Source organism: Tachysurus fulvidraco, chromosome 3 (assembly GCF_022655615.1).
Source record: "Tachysurus fulvidraco isolate hzauxx_2018 chromosome 3, HZAU_PFXX_2.0, whole genome shotgun sequence".
NCBI classification, from domain to species: domain Eukaryota; kingdom Metazoa; phylum Chordata; class Actinopteri; order Siluriformes; family Bagridae; genus Tachysurus; species Tachysurus fulvidraco.
In genome coordinates, this window is record NC_062520.1 from 17811245 (window position 1) to 17826378 (window position 15134).

Consider the following 15134-nt stretch of genomic DNA (forward strand, 5'->3'; position numbering starts at 1 on the left):
AATAAGGAATTGATAATGAGCAGTGGGTAAAACAAAAATAATTGGATGTCCTTGCACACACATGCTGCGGGTTGATGGTGATGTGCGATTAGAATAAATTGTGGAAGGATAACAAGATGGTTAGTCAAGGAAGAAAACATGCCTTTCAGAGTATTCAGTCACACATGGTTGTATGTAGTTCACAGTCACAGACACCTTAAACACAGATTTAAACTCACCTCTTCTGACACATTCCAAATGCATTAAAATAAAAAAACTAAATTGTTTAATTACAGCCTATTAATTCATGGTAAAAAAAAATCGCCAAACTGTAGCAATATTTTAAAAAAACATTTAACCTGAAAAGGTAAACATTTGAGGAGCAAAAGAAATGTTAGGTTATTTTCCCTATTTTACCCGACTGAGATCAGAGGAATGTTAAAACAGAAAAATCTGAAACAGCATCTCTATTTTCTCTCTGTCTATTCTGGCAGTGCTGAAGTCTGAGATACTGTAGCCTCGGTAACATCTGATGATTTGTACAGACTTTGTCTCCCCCTTATGTGCAGAACAAGATACTACAAATTAGATGGCGTTATAGTTGTTTATAGATTAAAGTGTCTAAATCCTTTCTATGCATATCCAACCTTGCTAGGAAGCCGTGATACTGCCCCATAACTGCAGAATTGTAAGCACAAATGATCTATTGTTCTATAAATAACAAAATTTCAAAGATCATTATATATATACAACAGAATAACAACTTAATGAAACATTCGTTTCTAGTCATTAAAATACTAAAATAATACAGCAAATCACTGAAGACAAATTAAGCACAAATCAAACAGAAATATTACACCATCTGGATACCTGAGGGATATTCATTTTAACATTTTGGAGACACTAAATATAATCATGAATATTGTTTAGAACAGCAGATGAATTGAGACATAGCAGGTCTTGGATTTCTTCACAGATGATGCTTTTCCCAAGCTGTGTCTGTGATAACTGGTTCTTTACTGGGTTGATCGTAAAACAAAAACAGTTACCAAAATAACCTAATATAAAGAAACTTTTCAGCATTTTTTTATTAGTTATAGAAAATGCGACGAGTGCAGCTGTGCACATTTGAATTAAAACTATCAAATATTTAAAAATTCCTTCATATTGGATAAAATCCATGCTTTTCAAAAGATCTGGCTTAATAGAAAGAAAACCTTGCATAAATGTAAAGGCAACTGCTGCCATTAACTATACTTTTTTTAAACCAGAAAAAAATTGTTTTTCAAAGGCCTGCCATGACAGTTTTTGTTCAGGTATGAATTCCATATAGCCAGTCTAACATAAACGCCTGACTGATGGAGTATTCTGAAATGGCAATTCTCTTCTGGCAATTCGGTCATGCGGTTTGCCATCTTTTCCCATTTTAAAATGATGTGCCTCTAAGATCATTCAAAGCTAAGGTCTATAAGGACTTTTTTTTTTTGCACCATATGGCTTGGTTTCTGGTGTGACATGCACTGCGAATTGTGGGACCTTACACACACACGCCTTTCCCGTTCAACTGAATTTGCTACAGCAGTACTTGAGTCAAGCAAGGACTGAGTAAAGGTCTGGAGTTGTCTCTAAATATAAAAAAGGATTGAGTCAAATTTGGAGTGCCAGGAGCCAAGGGTATAAAGATGTCTCTAGATGAGATATTTTAGTTTTTGATCATTCAGAAAACATTTACTTTATCATCATTATGAGTTTTTGTAGACTGATGGCCAAAAAAGTCAATTTAATATATATTTTAAAATAGTAATCTGTGCAAAAACTGAAGGTTTCTCAATATGTTTTAAACCCACTGTATAATCACCCCCTGACCCCCACCCCAAAAACACTTTCTCACACACATTGCCAATAGCAAAAGTCACAGATTTTAATACAAATAACTATAATAATAAAAAAGTATTTTCTATGAAGACCAACCAAATGTCCAACAAAACCACATATTACTATTATTTAAACACACACAGACACACAAAGAGTGTTGACTTCTGATCACAGCACTGATCTGTATTTGCAGGCAAACATGATCCAGACAGCACAGGCTGACTCGAGATAGGGAAACACACGAACCCGCACTGCCAGACGAACATGATCTCCCCGACAAGACACAACCTCCTCACAGAACAGTGACCTGTTCAGACACAGAGAACAGATATATCAGCTGCACATCTGTTGTTTTATATAAGCTAAATGAGTTATAATGCTCATAAAAGTACAGGAGAAATAAATTAAGAGAAACCTACAGGGATTTTTCAACATTGCATTATTGCTGTGGCCCTAGCTTACTATACTGAGGAAATCATCAGGTGTTAGAAAGGTATTGGGAATCATAAATGTGTGTGTACCTGAGGCTGGTAGCAAAAGCTCTGCGTGCATTACGGTGCAAAAACTGAATAGGAAAGCCTTTAAATGTGTGTCCATCGGGTACAGCTCTTCGAACAGCATCCTGAAACTCTTCATTTCCACATGACATGCCTGTACAGCGCTCCAGCTCATAGGCTGCCAGAGCAGATGAGAGCAGGTAGGACAGGTGATCATCCCACACTGTAGCCATACCAATATCCTGAGGAAAAAGACAAAGTTAAGGCCTTGATTTTCTAAAACCGTGTGATTGCTGTGTCCCTCTGGTTCGGTACTGCAGTATGCTTCCTGGTCCGCACGACAGCTTTCAGATAACCGACTTTTAGTGTAAACCAGCATTTAGTGCATTTTTAGATATTAATGTCTTAAACAATTAGTGTGTACTACCTTCCTGTGCTCAGTAATCAAGTAGCGCAGCTCAAGCTCTAGTTGGTTGCTGGCATCATTGGCCTGCACTGATGGAGGACACAGAGGAGGAGTAGGAGGACTCTGAGAACAAACTGAACAAATAGCCTCTTCACTCATAGCCTTCCAGCGTGAAGCATCCAGAAAGTCAAACACACATAACTCCACGGAGTCTGAAGGCTGGCAATTCGCCAAGAAAGACTTGTGGTTGAAAACACAACCAATCGTGCGGTAAGGGTAGCTGGGTTTGGGCTGAAGAACTAGTGGGGGAGCCTCAGGGTCTACTGGCTGATGTAGGTACCTGTAGAAATTAAGTGAACATATAACTCATGCTGTAACTGTAATTAAGTTATGTAACTGTTATGTAAAAATGATGTATGGTTTTTAAATTTTAGATGCTACCTGTGTGCTGTCTGACTCTCCCAGAAAGTGACAGTGCCATCAGTACCACAGGTCATCACCCAGGTGTGGGGGTTGTTTTTCGCTTTGGTGCCTACACAGACATAAGCATTCAGGCCAAAGCCCAGCAGCAGGCTACATAGCAGTGTGGCATGGTCCTCACTATCACCCTTGTAACAGGGAAACGCACAAAGAAACAGTTACCTTTTAATGAGATCAATTAGTGGGAATGAGAAAATATGGCACCATCACTGTTCAGTGAGGTCTCTTTCAGTGATCTGGTACTCAGTACAAACCTGGGAAAAACTGGGGTGTCAGCAAATGGTTTATAGTTTAACTCTGAACACACACAAAAAAACAAGTTGTGAATCTCATTTAGTGTCTGCTTGTATTGTTAATCCATCTATTAATTATGGAATAAAACACAATTGGACATGCTGTTGTAGGAAAATGCCAGTGGCAGGGTGGTGTGATACCTTCAGAGAGCTGAACCAAAATGGGGCCAAGGCATCAATAACAACCGTATTTTACACCACTCAAGCAATATGCATTTGCTGTCATCACTAGTATATAAACAGACTAAATACATAAGAAATCAAACAAAGTGTTCTAGGTTGAATTCTTATGCATAATTCATACACTGGTCAACTTTCAGGAGAAGCTTCAGTTACCTTGTTCCTACAGAGGAATGCCATCATAGTGCACCACTGCTCAGGACGTGTTCCTCCCCCCAGCACCGGCACCCTCTCCTGAGCCAGCAGACTCACAAAGCGAGCCGCCTGCCGTGGACTTTCCAACAGCCGGCCAGCACGCAAGACACAGACGTATGAACACACGGATCTGTTCACCCCATTCTCATCCTACAAGCAAACACATGACACAGTAAATTGTCTAAATTAAAAAGGGGAAAAAGAGAATACAAACAATATCTAAGACTAAACAATTTCATTCCATAGTGGAGTGCACAAAAACCCAAATCAAGTCAATTACTTGAGCAAAGATCTTAACCAGCTTGGATTGGTGAGACGGTCGTATTTCTAAGAACTCCCTCCACCACTGCTTAGCATAGACCAGAAATAAACGCTCTTTCTCTGCACTCTTTTGCCGCTCCAGTGATCGCTGAAATAAAAAAGATCACAAACATACAATAAGACTTGGGTTCCTTTAAAGGCAATTATTTCACTAAACCCTCTGGACCTGAAAAAAGTGAAAAAAAAAAAGCTGCTGGCACTAAGAACAGCAAATAAGTGACAGTCTAGTTTTTCTTTTTTTTTATAAAATACAAAATCATGTTACGTGATACTCAGTATGTGAAATTCAGCTACTGAGCTTTAAGCTAATTATGTTGGCTTTGTAGAATCCAACATTCTGTTTTCCTATTTAAGCTTAGACAAAAATGTATCAAGAGTAACTCCTCCTAGGGCTTTCGAGCCACATGAACCAAATTCAGATATGTTGTAGATCCTGGTCTGAAGTTTTATACTCGGCCAGCTCCTTTAGGTTGATACTCTGAACAAAGTTTTAAATTGGTGTATCGACTGGCCTTTCGGTTGTGCCACAGCCCTGCCCCCAATATATGCAAACTCAAAAAACTTTTTACAACATGGACATGTGACATATCAAAACACTCAGAACAATAAGGGGAACTTCCTCAAGAGTATTCGGATGATGTCACATGCTCGTCTCCACTTGCCTCCAAATGTTTTGGCCCCCTAGCTTTCTGTACACTTGCCTCCAAACGTAACATTGATCCTTATGTCCATTCGCCTCCAAAAAACACTGGCCTTTGAGATTACTTGCTTTGTCAAAGCCAACATCAAAGTTTTCGTGACAAACTTTACAAATCTAGTTTAAGTATTAATACTTCACCTTCAACAAGTCTTCAATTTAAGTTCAGTGATGTGGGATAGAGGCTCAGGCAGTTTGAAACATATACACACATATATATATATATATATATATATATATATATATATATATATATATATATATATATATATATATACATACACACACACACACACACACACACAACATATACATATATATACACACAGACATATATATATGTGTGTGTGCGCATATATATACACATTATATATACATATATATATATATAAAATATATATAAAAAATATATATATATATATAAAACAGAAAAAAAATTCTGAACTAAACATAAATTTAAAAAAAAAAAAGTTAATATTTCACCTGTGTGCTTATGACTTCAGGGCTCAGAGTCTCACTTAGGGGAGGATACAATTCCAGCTTGAGATTAAGTACACCAACAGGCACTTTACACTCACTGCCTGAAGGAAGAACACACACATACACATATAATATGAAATTGATTTAATAGAAATCAACCGTAATTTCAATGGTCAGTTTCATTGTAAAAGCAAACAGGATACCGATATTCAATTATTACATTAGCTCTTTAATCTAAAGAAAATATCAGTAATGTCGATGTTACTAATGTTCAGTAAAGAGAAACAGGTGGCACCAAGGCACCTCACAGCATCAGGGTCACTGTTTTGAGATCCTAAGTTCAAGTTACTGTCTGTACTGCATTTCTGATCACACTCCATGTGTGGCCTTTTTTCCTCTGGGTGCAGTTTCTTCCCAATGTTAAGAAAACATGCCAGTAGAATGACTGCACTAGGCGTAAATAAGTCTGTCACTATGTGTGCACAGAGTCCCGAGATGGTCTGGCGTTTCATCCAGGGTGTATTGCTAACTCATGGCCAGTGATCTGGGATTGTCTCCAGATCCACCAAAGTAGAAGCTCTTACCTACACCAAGCAGCTCCACAGACACTGATGTCTTTCCATTGGGAGCACAGAGGACAGATCGCCAGTCCAAGAAATATGAAGAGACGAGTGTCGTGTCTCCTGCTGTGTCTGTCCGAATCAACACCATGTGTACAGGGTCACAAATGGACAACATGGTGGTGGCATTAGCCATTTTACTGGCATCACCTAGGCCACAAGAAAAATGGAGACCAATGCATTTTGTTATCTTTAATGTTGAGGTCATTGGCTAAAGTTGTTATTTCTGCTGATTAAACAGTATTGTATAGGTGATATACCTGGACCATCTCTGTGTACTTCTAAAAGAAAGCCCTCTTGTAAGTCTGGTTCACAAGCACAGGGCACAGGTTTGGAGTGAAAGCGTTGGTTGCGGAAGTGAAGGTGGAGTGTGAAGGTAGAACACACCTGACCAGGTAAAGGCTCTGGCTCCTGCAGGTGCTCAAGGAAGGCCTTACCCCCCAGAACCTGCAGGTACAAGTATCTCCTCAGTGGACTTATATTGGCTAGCAAGAATAAAAACAGAACAAATCATGAAAATGTATTTTTTATTAAATTATATTTTCCCCCTCATTACACATATTACATAATCACCTTTTATGTATATTCTCAACTGACCTGTTTTAAGTTGGGTAATGCCCTTCACAGTTACACGAGCTGGAGACTTGTCCAGATCCTCTGCCTCTGTTTCTGAACGTGCCTAAAGAAAAATAAATATTAGTAAACCATATTATTCCATACTCACTGTTGAATAGGATGGTGTTATTAATCCCTTAGTAATTTCTGATTCAGGCTAGCTACCTCCAGAAAATTAAGACTTAGTCATAAATTGATCCTATCTAACAAAATAACAACCTTCAACGTACATTCAAATTATTGCAGGAAAGAAAAATCACTGTTTTGCAAACGGCATCTTGGTTTATACACTGGAGAACAATTGAAAACATGTGATCTGATTTAATGTAGTTTTACATCCAAAAGTTTGGGTTATTGATTAGGAAATTAATATGACATACATATGGAGTTGTGCACCCCTCTTATAATAAAATCCACATTTCAGGGAAGGCTTTCAATTAGATATTGGAGCTTAGGTGTGAGTTTTCTCATTCAGCAACAAGAGCTTTAATGAGGCTGGAGACTGATGTCAAGTGAAGAAGCCTGAGGTGCAGTCAATGTTCTAGGTCAACCCAAAGGTTTTGGTTGGGTTGAGGTCGGGGCTCAGGCCACTCAGGTTATTCCACTCTAACTTTGGCACACTATGTCTTCCTGGAGCTCATCAAGTGCACGGGGTTCCGACTGTCAGCTGGAACAGGTGTTGCTTCTTTGTTCCCGCTCCGGGTGTGTGTTTACGGTGTGTGTGCACTTTGGATGGGTCAAATGCAAGCGAATTCTGAGTATGGGTCACCGTACTTAGCCGTATGTCATGTCACTTTAGCCATATAGTGTATGTATGCATGAATCATGGCTCACTTTTTGAACAAGGGACCATTTTAATGGGTTTCTCTATTTTTTGACATTGATATTAAAAATATTGATATTTATAATCAGAACTGTTTTTATATTATTGGTTTAGAGTTTAAAAAACAACTCAGCACTAAATAACCCAGTAATTAACATTGATAGTGATGGGCTGTGACTTCCAGCACTGTAACTAAATCAAACAAAACTGACTGAGAGACTGCACTAAAACACAAGATCCTTTAACCCTTGGTCCGAAAGCTGTAACTCTAAGACAGAACCAGTCTCTTTATGCTCCTCTGGTCCTACAGGAGCTGGGTTTCACACACCGTTGGTTAGACTAAAATACAAGCAGGGAAACCTGTTCAATCTCTTACTGTATTAGTGAAACTAAGCTGCTTCATGGCGTCCTCCACAATGCCCCTGCGCTGCAGTGCCCTTAGCAGGTCCTCTTCAGACAGAGGCTGCTCCTCTCCCCGGTCCCCTTCACACCGCACTGCCTCAGCAACCACATCACGGATCTTCCTGTGGATGTCCATCTGAGCACAAGGTGACAAACACAGGAGGCCCTGGAGCTAAATCGATTAAGCTTCAAGTATCAGCTAACAAAACTAGCATTATGCTAATATTCATAATTACATGTTTTACACAGCACGTGCAGATCATTAAAGTCATATACATACCTTAATCAGCTGATCCTGAATGATCTGTTTTAGTTCAGAAGCTTTCTCCGGGGTCAGAGACATGTTTTAGGTACTGTTGTGTACACAATCCAAACAAAAGCTAAAGCCAAGTTCACTATTTAGCTCATCTCTAATTTACTTTCCAAGATCATTATCGCCGTTCAAACGATTGATTTCTTAGATACATCATTACTTGCTGCTAACTAAAGTGCAGCCGTAAACGTAAACGCCTCCACATCATCAGCAACGGTTCAAATCCTGGCGGAAAAATAAGCGGGACTCTTACTTACGCGCTGTACTTTTCAAAACGGTAGACTGCGTTGCTAGCTATTTTGATACGCCAATGCGTCCGCCATATTGGAAAGGGCCAAAGCCTGTTCGATTCAAGATGGTTTGGAGTAGAGTCGCGTCTGATTCTGATTCCGAGTTATACGAGAAGTACACAGAGAAAGAAATCGGCAAAATAATAAATAATAATTTATCTATACAATGAATCGAGTCCAAATAGACAGTTTTTTATTATTATATTATTATCAACAATCTATTCACAATCACATAGAAATTGCTTATATATCTATATAGGCACACGTATAGTTAGATACAAATGTACTGTATATCTATACACATGTATGGACACACAGAATGATAGTTTATCCTCTTAACGCTTCACTTGGAAATGTTGCCCTTTGCAAGATGGCGGAAAGGTTGACGCGTCAGCAAAACAAACCGTTTCACATCAGGCTGAAACATCCGGCTCCGTAAATAATGAGCCTCTGCTGGTTGTCACTAGAAGTGATATTTCGGCACCGGAATGGAATAAATATACATTAACATTTTGTAGCCAAATAAACTGAATAGTGGGGCTACAAATACAAATAAGTACAAACAAATAACATCCTGAAGGTTGGCTACAGCTTTGTAACCTTTTAGCTAACGAGTTAACAATATTGCTATTGGATTAGTTTAGTTTTAGCCCAATTTAATGGAAAAATACACATGCCAAAATAAAAACTAATTCAACTAAGATACAGGGTTCAAGATGTTATTTCATTATTGCAAAAGACATAGTTAAATGTGTACATATACTGTAAATGAATAATGGAAAAATATCAGCATTTTACTGAATGTGATCCTCTCACTGGGATTACTGGCTCTAATCTGTTGTGTTTACTCAGCATCCACCTTCAAACAACACATGTTCTTTCTTCAGCAAAAGTCTTTAATATGTACATCACTGTTCAGACATGATCCATCTGGTAAATGTGGTGGTGTGTTTTATGTTCCATTTAATAACAACGTACAAAAACATGTCCAGCTAAAAGAAATTTTGTATACTGGTGAATAATGCCCAAATGAGTCCAAAGTTCAGAGTTGTCTTTGTAAAACAATGTCTTTCTAAAGATAATATATTACATAATAGTGCAATGACTACAGTGCCCCTAAACACTAAAATTATTTAGAGCCAAGCTCGAAGCCTTTTATGAAAATGAAAAAATTATAAATATCAGAAATAAGGCAGAATGTCCTAATGAACAGCCTCTGTTTACAAGAAAAAATGGAAATCAAGCCTCTCACAGTGAACCAAAAAGTCTGAGTGAAAAAAGTGTATATGATTACAGAGAGGTCACTGAGAGAGAAAAGCCCACCACATGAATAGTCCCAGTGCCAGAGCTGCTCCAGCTCCTACATTATAGAGAATGGGCCTCCAGTAATGCCAATTCTCTCTCTTCTTCTCTGCTTCACTCAGTTTTTGTTTCATCTGCTGGACCTTCTGAGCTGTGCTGGCTATCCGCTCCTCACGATGTCGCTTTCGCAAGCTACCAAGGGGAAAAAAAACAGAGTGCTGCTTTAATCTAATATAGCACCAAAGCAAATAGCATTAGTAGATTTCCAGGTATAGGGTTGATTCCTGTAAGGCCAAGAATTACGTTTTCCAGCAAACATTTTTGCATTAATATAATAACAATATTTTGACAGAACAAATGAAAGATCTTCATTATCATCACACTAATTATGTTTTGTATACAAACTAAATCGGGGGGAAAAAAAAAAAAAAGACAGGCACAAGAAAGATAAAGATATTGTTAAAATGTATGCAATGTGTGGAACTTAAATCGAAATGTCAATGGATAGTTTGAACCTGAGACATGACCTGAGCAAGTAACATACCTTTCTGGTTTTAAATCTGTTTGCTGTGCTTCTGTCACTGACACGATTTGATCTTTTTCTCCTATTAGCTTTGAAATCAGTCCGGTCAGTTCATCTGGCTGTCTTGCAGTGTCCTGCAGAGATGGATCCAGCTCAGCCTGTTGCTCCATGTCATCTTTAGACATATTTTGCCATTGCTGCTGCCACGTAGAGGAAAGCAATAAGAAAATGCATTTTGTTACACTAGTGGTTAAATTTTATCAAATCAACTGTTCTCCTCATAAGAGCCATTTTGTGATGAAAGGACATCCAATGAACAACAGAAAATATCAAGAGAAGTATTTCACATTGTAATTAAAGGGATACTTGTTGCTTTGCAAACAACATACATTAAACTACCTTTAAAATAGAGTCCTCCAAGACATACTTGGCTCCCTCCATTATGGCCATGTAAGAGAAGCGAAGCTGGTTTGGGGTTTGAATGAGGCCCATGCGATACTCTCTCATGCCCAACAAGACTTTCTGTACATCTACAGATGAAGCATCTTTTCTCTTATCCATCTAAAAAAAAAAGGAAAACGTCTTCATTTTAAATGTATAGCTGCTTGTCTGGGACAAAGAAAGATTTTTCCTCTGTTGAAAATATTCAGGGCAAAAAAGTGTATCCTGAAATTAAGTGTAATGTTTTCAAACAATCAAATATACAACATGCCAAATAGAATTTTCTTGTCAATTATACAACTCAGTGTAGCCTAAATTAAGAAGGATCAGGATTAAAAAGCGGTATCTTACCAGGACCAAGCAGGTGTCAACCAAGCAGAATGTCCCTGATCGGCCAATCCCAGCACTGCAGTGGACCACAACCGGCCCATTCTCAGGCTCCAGTGATCCAGACTCACGAACCTTGAACAAAAAGTTGAGGAAAGATGCAGGGGACTCTGGCACACCAAAGTCAGGCCAAGTGGTGAAATGAAAGTGGTAGATGTCTCTTTTCTCTCCTGTCTAAACAAGTTTAACAGAACATACACAAAATGAAACATTAACATTATTAATGTAAAGTATTCCACACAAATAATTAAGATGAGGTTTCTGACTAAAAATATTTTTGAAGATGAGTTTTAGTTTCATAGTCACCATGATGGTGGAAAAAATAAGAAAATAAAGAACCACTGGCTGGATGACCCAGTGCTAATAGTAAAGCATAAATAAAACAAGACAAATGAGTGACAGTAATGAATATAATCTTACTTTGATGTTTTGAAGCTCGAGCACTCTTGTTGTGTAATAGGGTTCAACGTCTTCAGACACTAAAGTCACCACAAACCCCTCAGCACTGAAATACATTTGTTTCTCTTCACCCGAGGGCCAGTACTGAGCACACTTCTCCTGTTAGAAACAGTAGAAAATAATGATTTGGCTTGTGCCAATACAGACCATGTAGTGACACAGGTAAAGTAAGGGACATGAAAAGAAAATAACCACAAATAACATTTACTTACTGAGCCTTTCTCTATGACTCTATTGAGCATGATGACTGCCTTGGACTGCTTCTCCCAGATCATTAACCAAAAGTGACCACGAGTATTAGTTAATGGTCCCTGTATATCGGATAAAAACTATTAACATACGTGTCTGATATAACATGTAAGGAATTAAATGTGTATGTCATAATTTGCAGAGATATTAAGCATGGACAGACTCAGACATACTGATCTAATTAGATTCAATTCTTTAAACTTCCCCTAGGTGTGAATGGGTGTGCTAAAGTGCATGTGTATCGTGACCTGGACTATCATCCCAGCCTGGGTTATGAATAAAGAAGCTGAGAGTTCAAATCACAACACCACAGAATGCAAAAAAAAAAAAGGAAGCCCTTGTATTATTTGTATTTTATCTTGTGGAAAATACCTTCCACGGTCATCTTTACAAATATTTTTTGTGTCTATTGTGGCCAAAAAAAAAAGGTTGATTTTGCAGCAGCTTTTTCTAAATCAGTGATGCAACTTGCAGAGTATGTTGTGCTTTTCTGCTGGAAAATTAACTGAATGGGCTAAATTGCAAGCGCAGTTCTACTTTTACTACTAGTAAAGATGCATATGTAATTACTTTCTATGATAGATGTACTCATTTTTGCTGGACTCAGTCACTACAGCGACTGTATATTTTCAAGCTTCTGTTGAGCAAATCTTCCATGTGTTTAGGAGACATTAGTTCAAATCTACAGCACACTCAATGTTCTCATACCTGAGTCAGTATGTAGTTTCTCTGAGCTTCCTCCATGGTTATCAAGCTTGCATTTATGTAGTCATTTTCTAAATTTTCTAATCTCACCCGACTGTGATCATCTAAAAAGAACACAACAAAGAATGTTTCTAGGGGTATATAAAAAATAATGTCTTGTACAGTCATCATCCATCATCCACTGTACCCCGTTCTTTTTATGCAATTATTTAATCAGGCAATCAAGTAGCAGCAGTGCAGAGAACAGAGGGAAAAATGTGATCTTGCTAACTGAGGGAAAATTTACAGTAACTCAAATAAATACTCATTAAAAATAAAATTGCAGGAAACATTTTCATAGTTCACTGACCAGTTTTTCTAAATCTGTGCCCAATGTAGTCTCAGATTCCAACTTTTGGCTGACAGAAGTGGAACCTGACATGATCTTTTGTTATTGTAGCCCATCTGCCTCAAGGTTTGGTTTGTTATCAAATGTTTTTCTACCCACCACAGTTATAAAAAAGATTGTTCGAGTTACCCTACACTTCCTGTCAGCTTGAACCACCTTAGCCTCTCTCAGTTGATCTCTCTCTTCAACAACACAACCCTCCAGTGTGGCTGAAGAAGAGTTCCTCCACAGTGAGGTGAAAGCCAGTTGCTAGTTGTTTCCACCAACTGAGGCACAACCAGTTATTAGGTTTAGGAGCAATTACTTTTTCACATAGGGCTACTCATGTCTGGACAGCTTTTTTCCCTTAATAATTGAAAACATAATTTGAAAAGTGCATTCTGTATTTACTTATCTTTGTTTAATATTAAAAAAAAAAAATCATGATCTCAATAATTTAACAGGAAGGGGACAAATACTTCACAGCAATTTCACACAGTACCTCTCATGGGGAGGTACTCATGTTTAAACTGCCTGTTGTGCATAAAAATCCCCACCATTGGTCATATCTCAAGTCATTGAGACCACATATTTCCTCTGCATGTAGTTTGTTGTCTAACTAAAGCTCTTGGCCTGTAGATGCATGAGTTTGCCACATTCATGCATGCCACATTCGTTGCTGATAATTACATGAAAGTGCAGGTGTAGAGGTGTTCCTAATAAAGTGATCAATGCAGGTATATCTATTTTAGTATCATCAGTACATACTTGTCTCTTGGAATAGAATACACATTTTATTTGCTGCATTTATGGATGGAAATTGAGCAACAATTACATAGGTTACGTAAAAATTTTGGCACTTACATGGGCTGACGTCTCTGTATCTGTTCCTGTTCCGATTTTCTGGGAATTTTGCCACTTTGTAAGAACATTCTTGAGACTGGTTACGGATTTCCTGAAAATATATAACCTGATTATTAGTATGCAATCTAGTTTCTACTCTAAGCAAAGTGTATATTGAGTGGAAGCATGCTGATTGTTAATGTTGTGTTAACTGAAGTGGGTAAAGCAACACATCTGCAAGTTGATGTAACTGATACCAGTGTGTTTGTTTTGTTCACATCAGTCATAAAGACTGTGCTGAAAGATGGAGAAACTCGTGGAGAGTTAGATACAGTCAATAGGTTTATATGGGATTGGACTGATGTCTAAAGAAAGAGCAGAGCTTTGGCTCGGCTCAAGCACGCAGTTCTTGATAAAGCCCTGGTCAGTTCTGAGAAAAACAGCTATCTATACACGTTTCACAGGAAGCTCGAGCCCTGTTATTGAAGCACTGCCTGCTCAAGTGATGCAGTCTGATCTGCACGTGTAAGTCCTAGTCAACATTCATTTAATATAGTTTCTTATGAACATGGCGATTCTCACATCCAACAAACATGTGGAGGTAATAAAACAAAAAGACAGTGAACACGTAAATCGTTTTGCCCGCGTGTGTGTGTGTGTGTAGAGCACATGGTCAAGCACATCATCAAACAAATGGCTACATTACTCACGGTTTAATAAAACCATATAGTCTGGATGTCCCTAATTCTGTATCTTTCGATGTGTAACGGTATCGTGCGCATGCGCACATCTGGATCACTCTAACACAGCCAGCTCGGTCTAGACATTATATCGCGTCGACGTCGGAATCAGACTTCACACGATAAACAAACTCCACATCTTAACATTTCGATAAACTTACATTATAAAGATTTTGCCACTGTCCCGGTGAATCTATGTCCTCGAACTCCTCCGGCTCCATTTTTTTAAGGTTCAGTCATAGGTGCAATGTCAAATCTCAAGCAGGATCAAACAACTCCTCGGTGATTCATGCACAAGAGCCATGAAGAGAACAGCCGAGCAGGAGGGAACCTGCATTTCTGCGTTAGCTCGCGCTCACTGGATTATAAAAAGGTGCTGAAGTCCCTCGGTTACTTCCGTAGCTATGGCTGGAGCTCCGAGAAAGTAACAGAAGCCACGCCCACTTTCCTTCAACGCCGTGTCCTGAATGGCTGCACAGAGACAGCGCAATAGCACAGAGCGTAGAAAGCTTTGTGTAATAACCTAAGCAGGTCACCTAGGTAGTAAATACGGAGCTATTTGTGCTTTAACCACAAACTGTTCACGTTTGAGAATATGTTTCTCAGTCAAACACAGCACACATGCAGGAAACTAACCAAGGCTCACGTATAT

The 15134-nt window shown here is 38.5% G+C and overlaps 2 protein-coding genes across 4 annotated transcripts; both read right to left on the minus strand.

Annotated features, from left to right (window-relative positions):
- Positions 1-1875: 1875 nt before the first annotated feature.
- cep76 (centrosomal protein 76) lies at positions 1876-8585 on the minus strand. Its single transcript, XM_027149430.2, has 12 exons — positions 8144-8585; positions 7838-7999; positions 6621-6702; positions 6284-6508; positions 5988-6173; positions 5407-5504; positions 4186-4314; positions 3867-4055; positions 3199-3365; positions 2779-3097; positions 2376-2593; positions 1876-2161 (listed from the first exon to the last, which is right to left on the minus strand). The coding sequence occupies exons 1-12, from the start codon at positions 8204-8206 to the stop codon at positions 2023-2025; spliced, it is 1977 nt and encodes a 658-aa protein (XP_027005231.2). The 5' UTR covers positions 8207-8585; the 3' UTR covers positions 1876-2022.
- Positions 8586-9171: 586 nt separating this feature from the next.
- On the minus strand, positions 9172-15017 carry ptpn2a (protein tyrosine phosphatase non-receptor type 2a). Of its 3 annotated transcripts, none has more exons than XM_027149431.2 (9): positions 14644-15010; positions 13764-13854; positions 12536-12636; positions 11791-11889; positions 11540-11677; positions 11084-11293; positions 10691-10852; positions 10313-10491; positions 9172-9960 (listed from the first exon to the last, which is right to left on the minus strand). In XM_027149431.2, the coding sequence occupies exons 1-9, from the start codon at positions 14701-14703 to the stop codon at positions 9768-9770; spliced, it is 1233 nt and encodes a 410-aa protein (XP_027005232.1). In that variant the 5' UTR covers positions 14704-15010; the 3' UTR covers positions 9172-9767. The 3 variants fall into 3 exon arrangements, with proteins under 3 accessions (XP_027005232.1, XP_027005233.1, XP_047666815.1); XM_027149432.2 differs by having other exon boundaries at positions 10313-10488; positions 14644-15001; XM_047810859.1 differs by lacking the exon at positions 12536-12636 and having other exon boundaries at positions 14644-15017.
- Between the last annotated feature and the right edge of the window lie 117 nt (positions 15018-15134).

Coding starts and splice junctions, on each gene's coding strand:
- cep76 (XM_027149430.2), bottom strand. CDS start 8,206: ATGTCTCTGACCCCGGAGAAAGCTTCTGAACTAAAACAGATCATTCAG. Junction 6,509..6,620: donor CATTACCCAACTTAAAACAG/GTCAGTTGAGAA, acceptor TATTCTTGCTAG/CCAATATAAGTCCACTGAGG. Junction 3,098..3,198: donor GAGAGTCAGACAGCACACAG/GTAGCATCTAAA, acceptor TAATTTCTACAG/GTACCTACATCAGCCAGTAG.
- ptpn2a (XM_027149431.2), bottom strand. CDS start 14,703: ATGGAGCCGGAGGAGTTCGAGGACATAGATTCACCGGGACAGTGGCAA. Junction 11,294..11,539: donor TCGAGCTTCAAAACATCAAA/GTAAGATTATAT, acceptor AAACTTGTTTAG/ACAGGAGAGAAAAGAGACAT. Junction 10,853..11,083: donor TTGACACCTGCTTGGTCCTG/GTAAGATACCGC, acceptor TTTTTTTTTTAG/ATGGATAAGAGAAAAGATGC.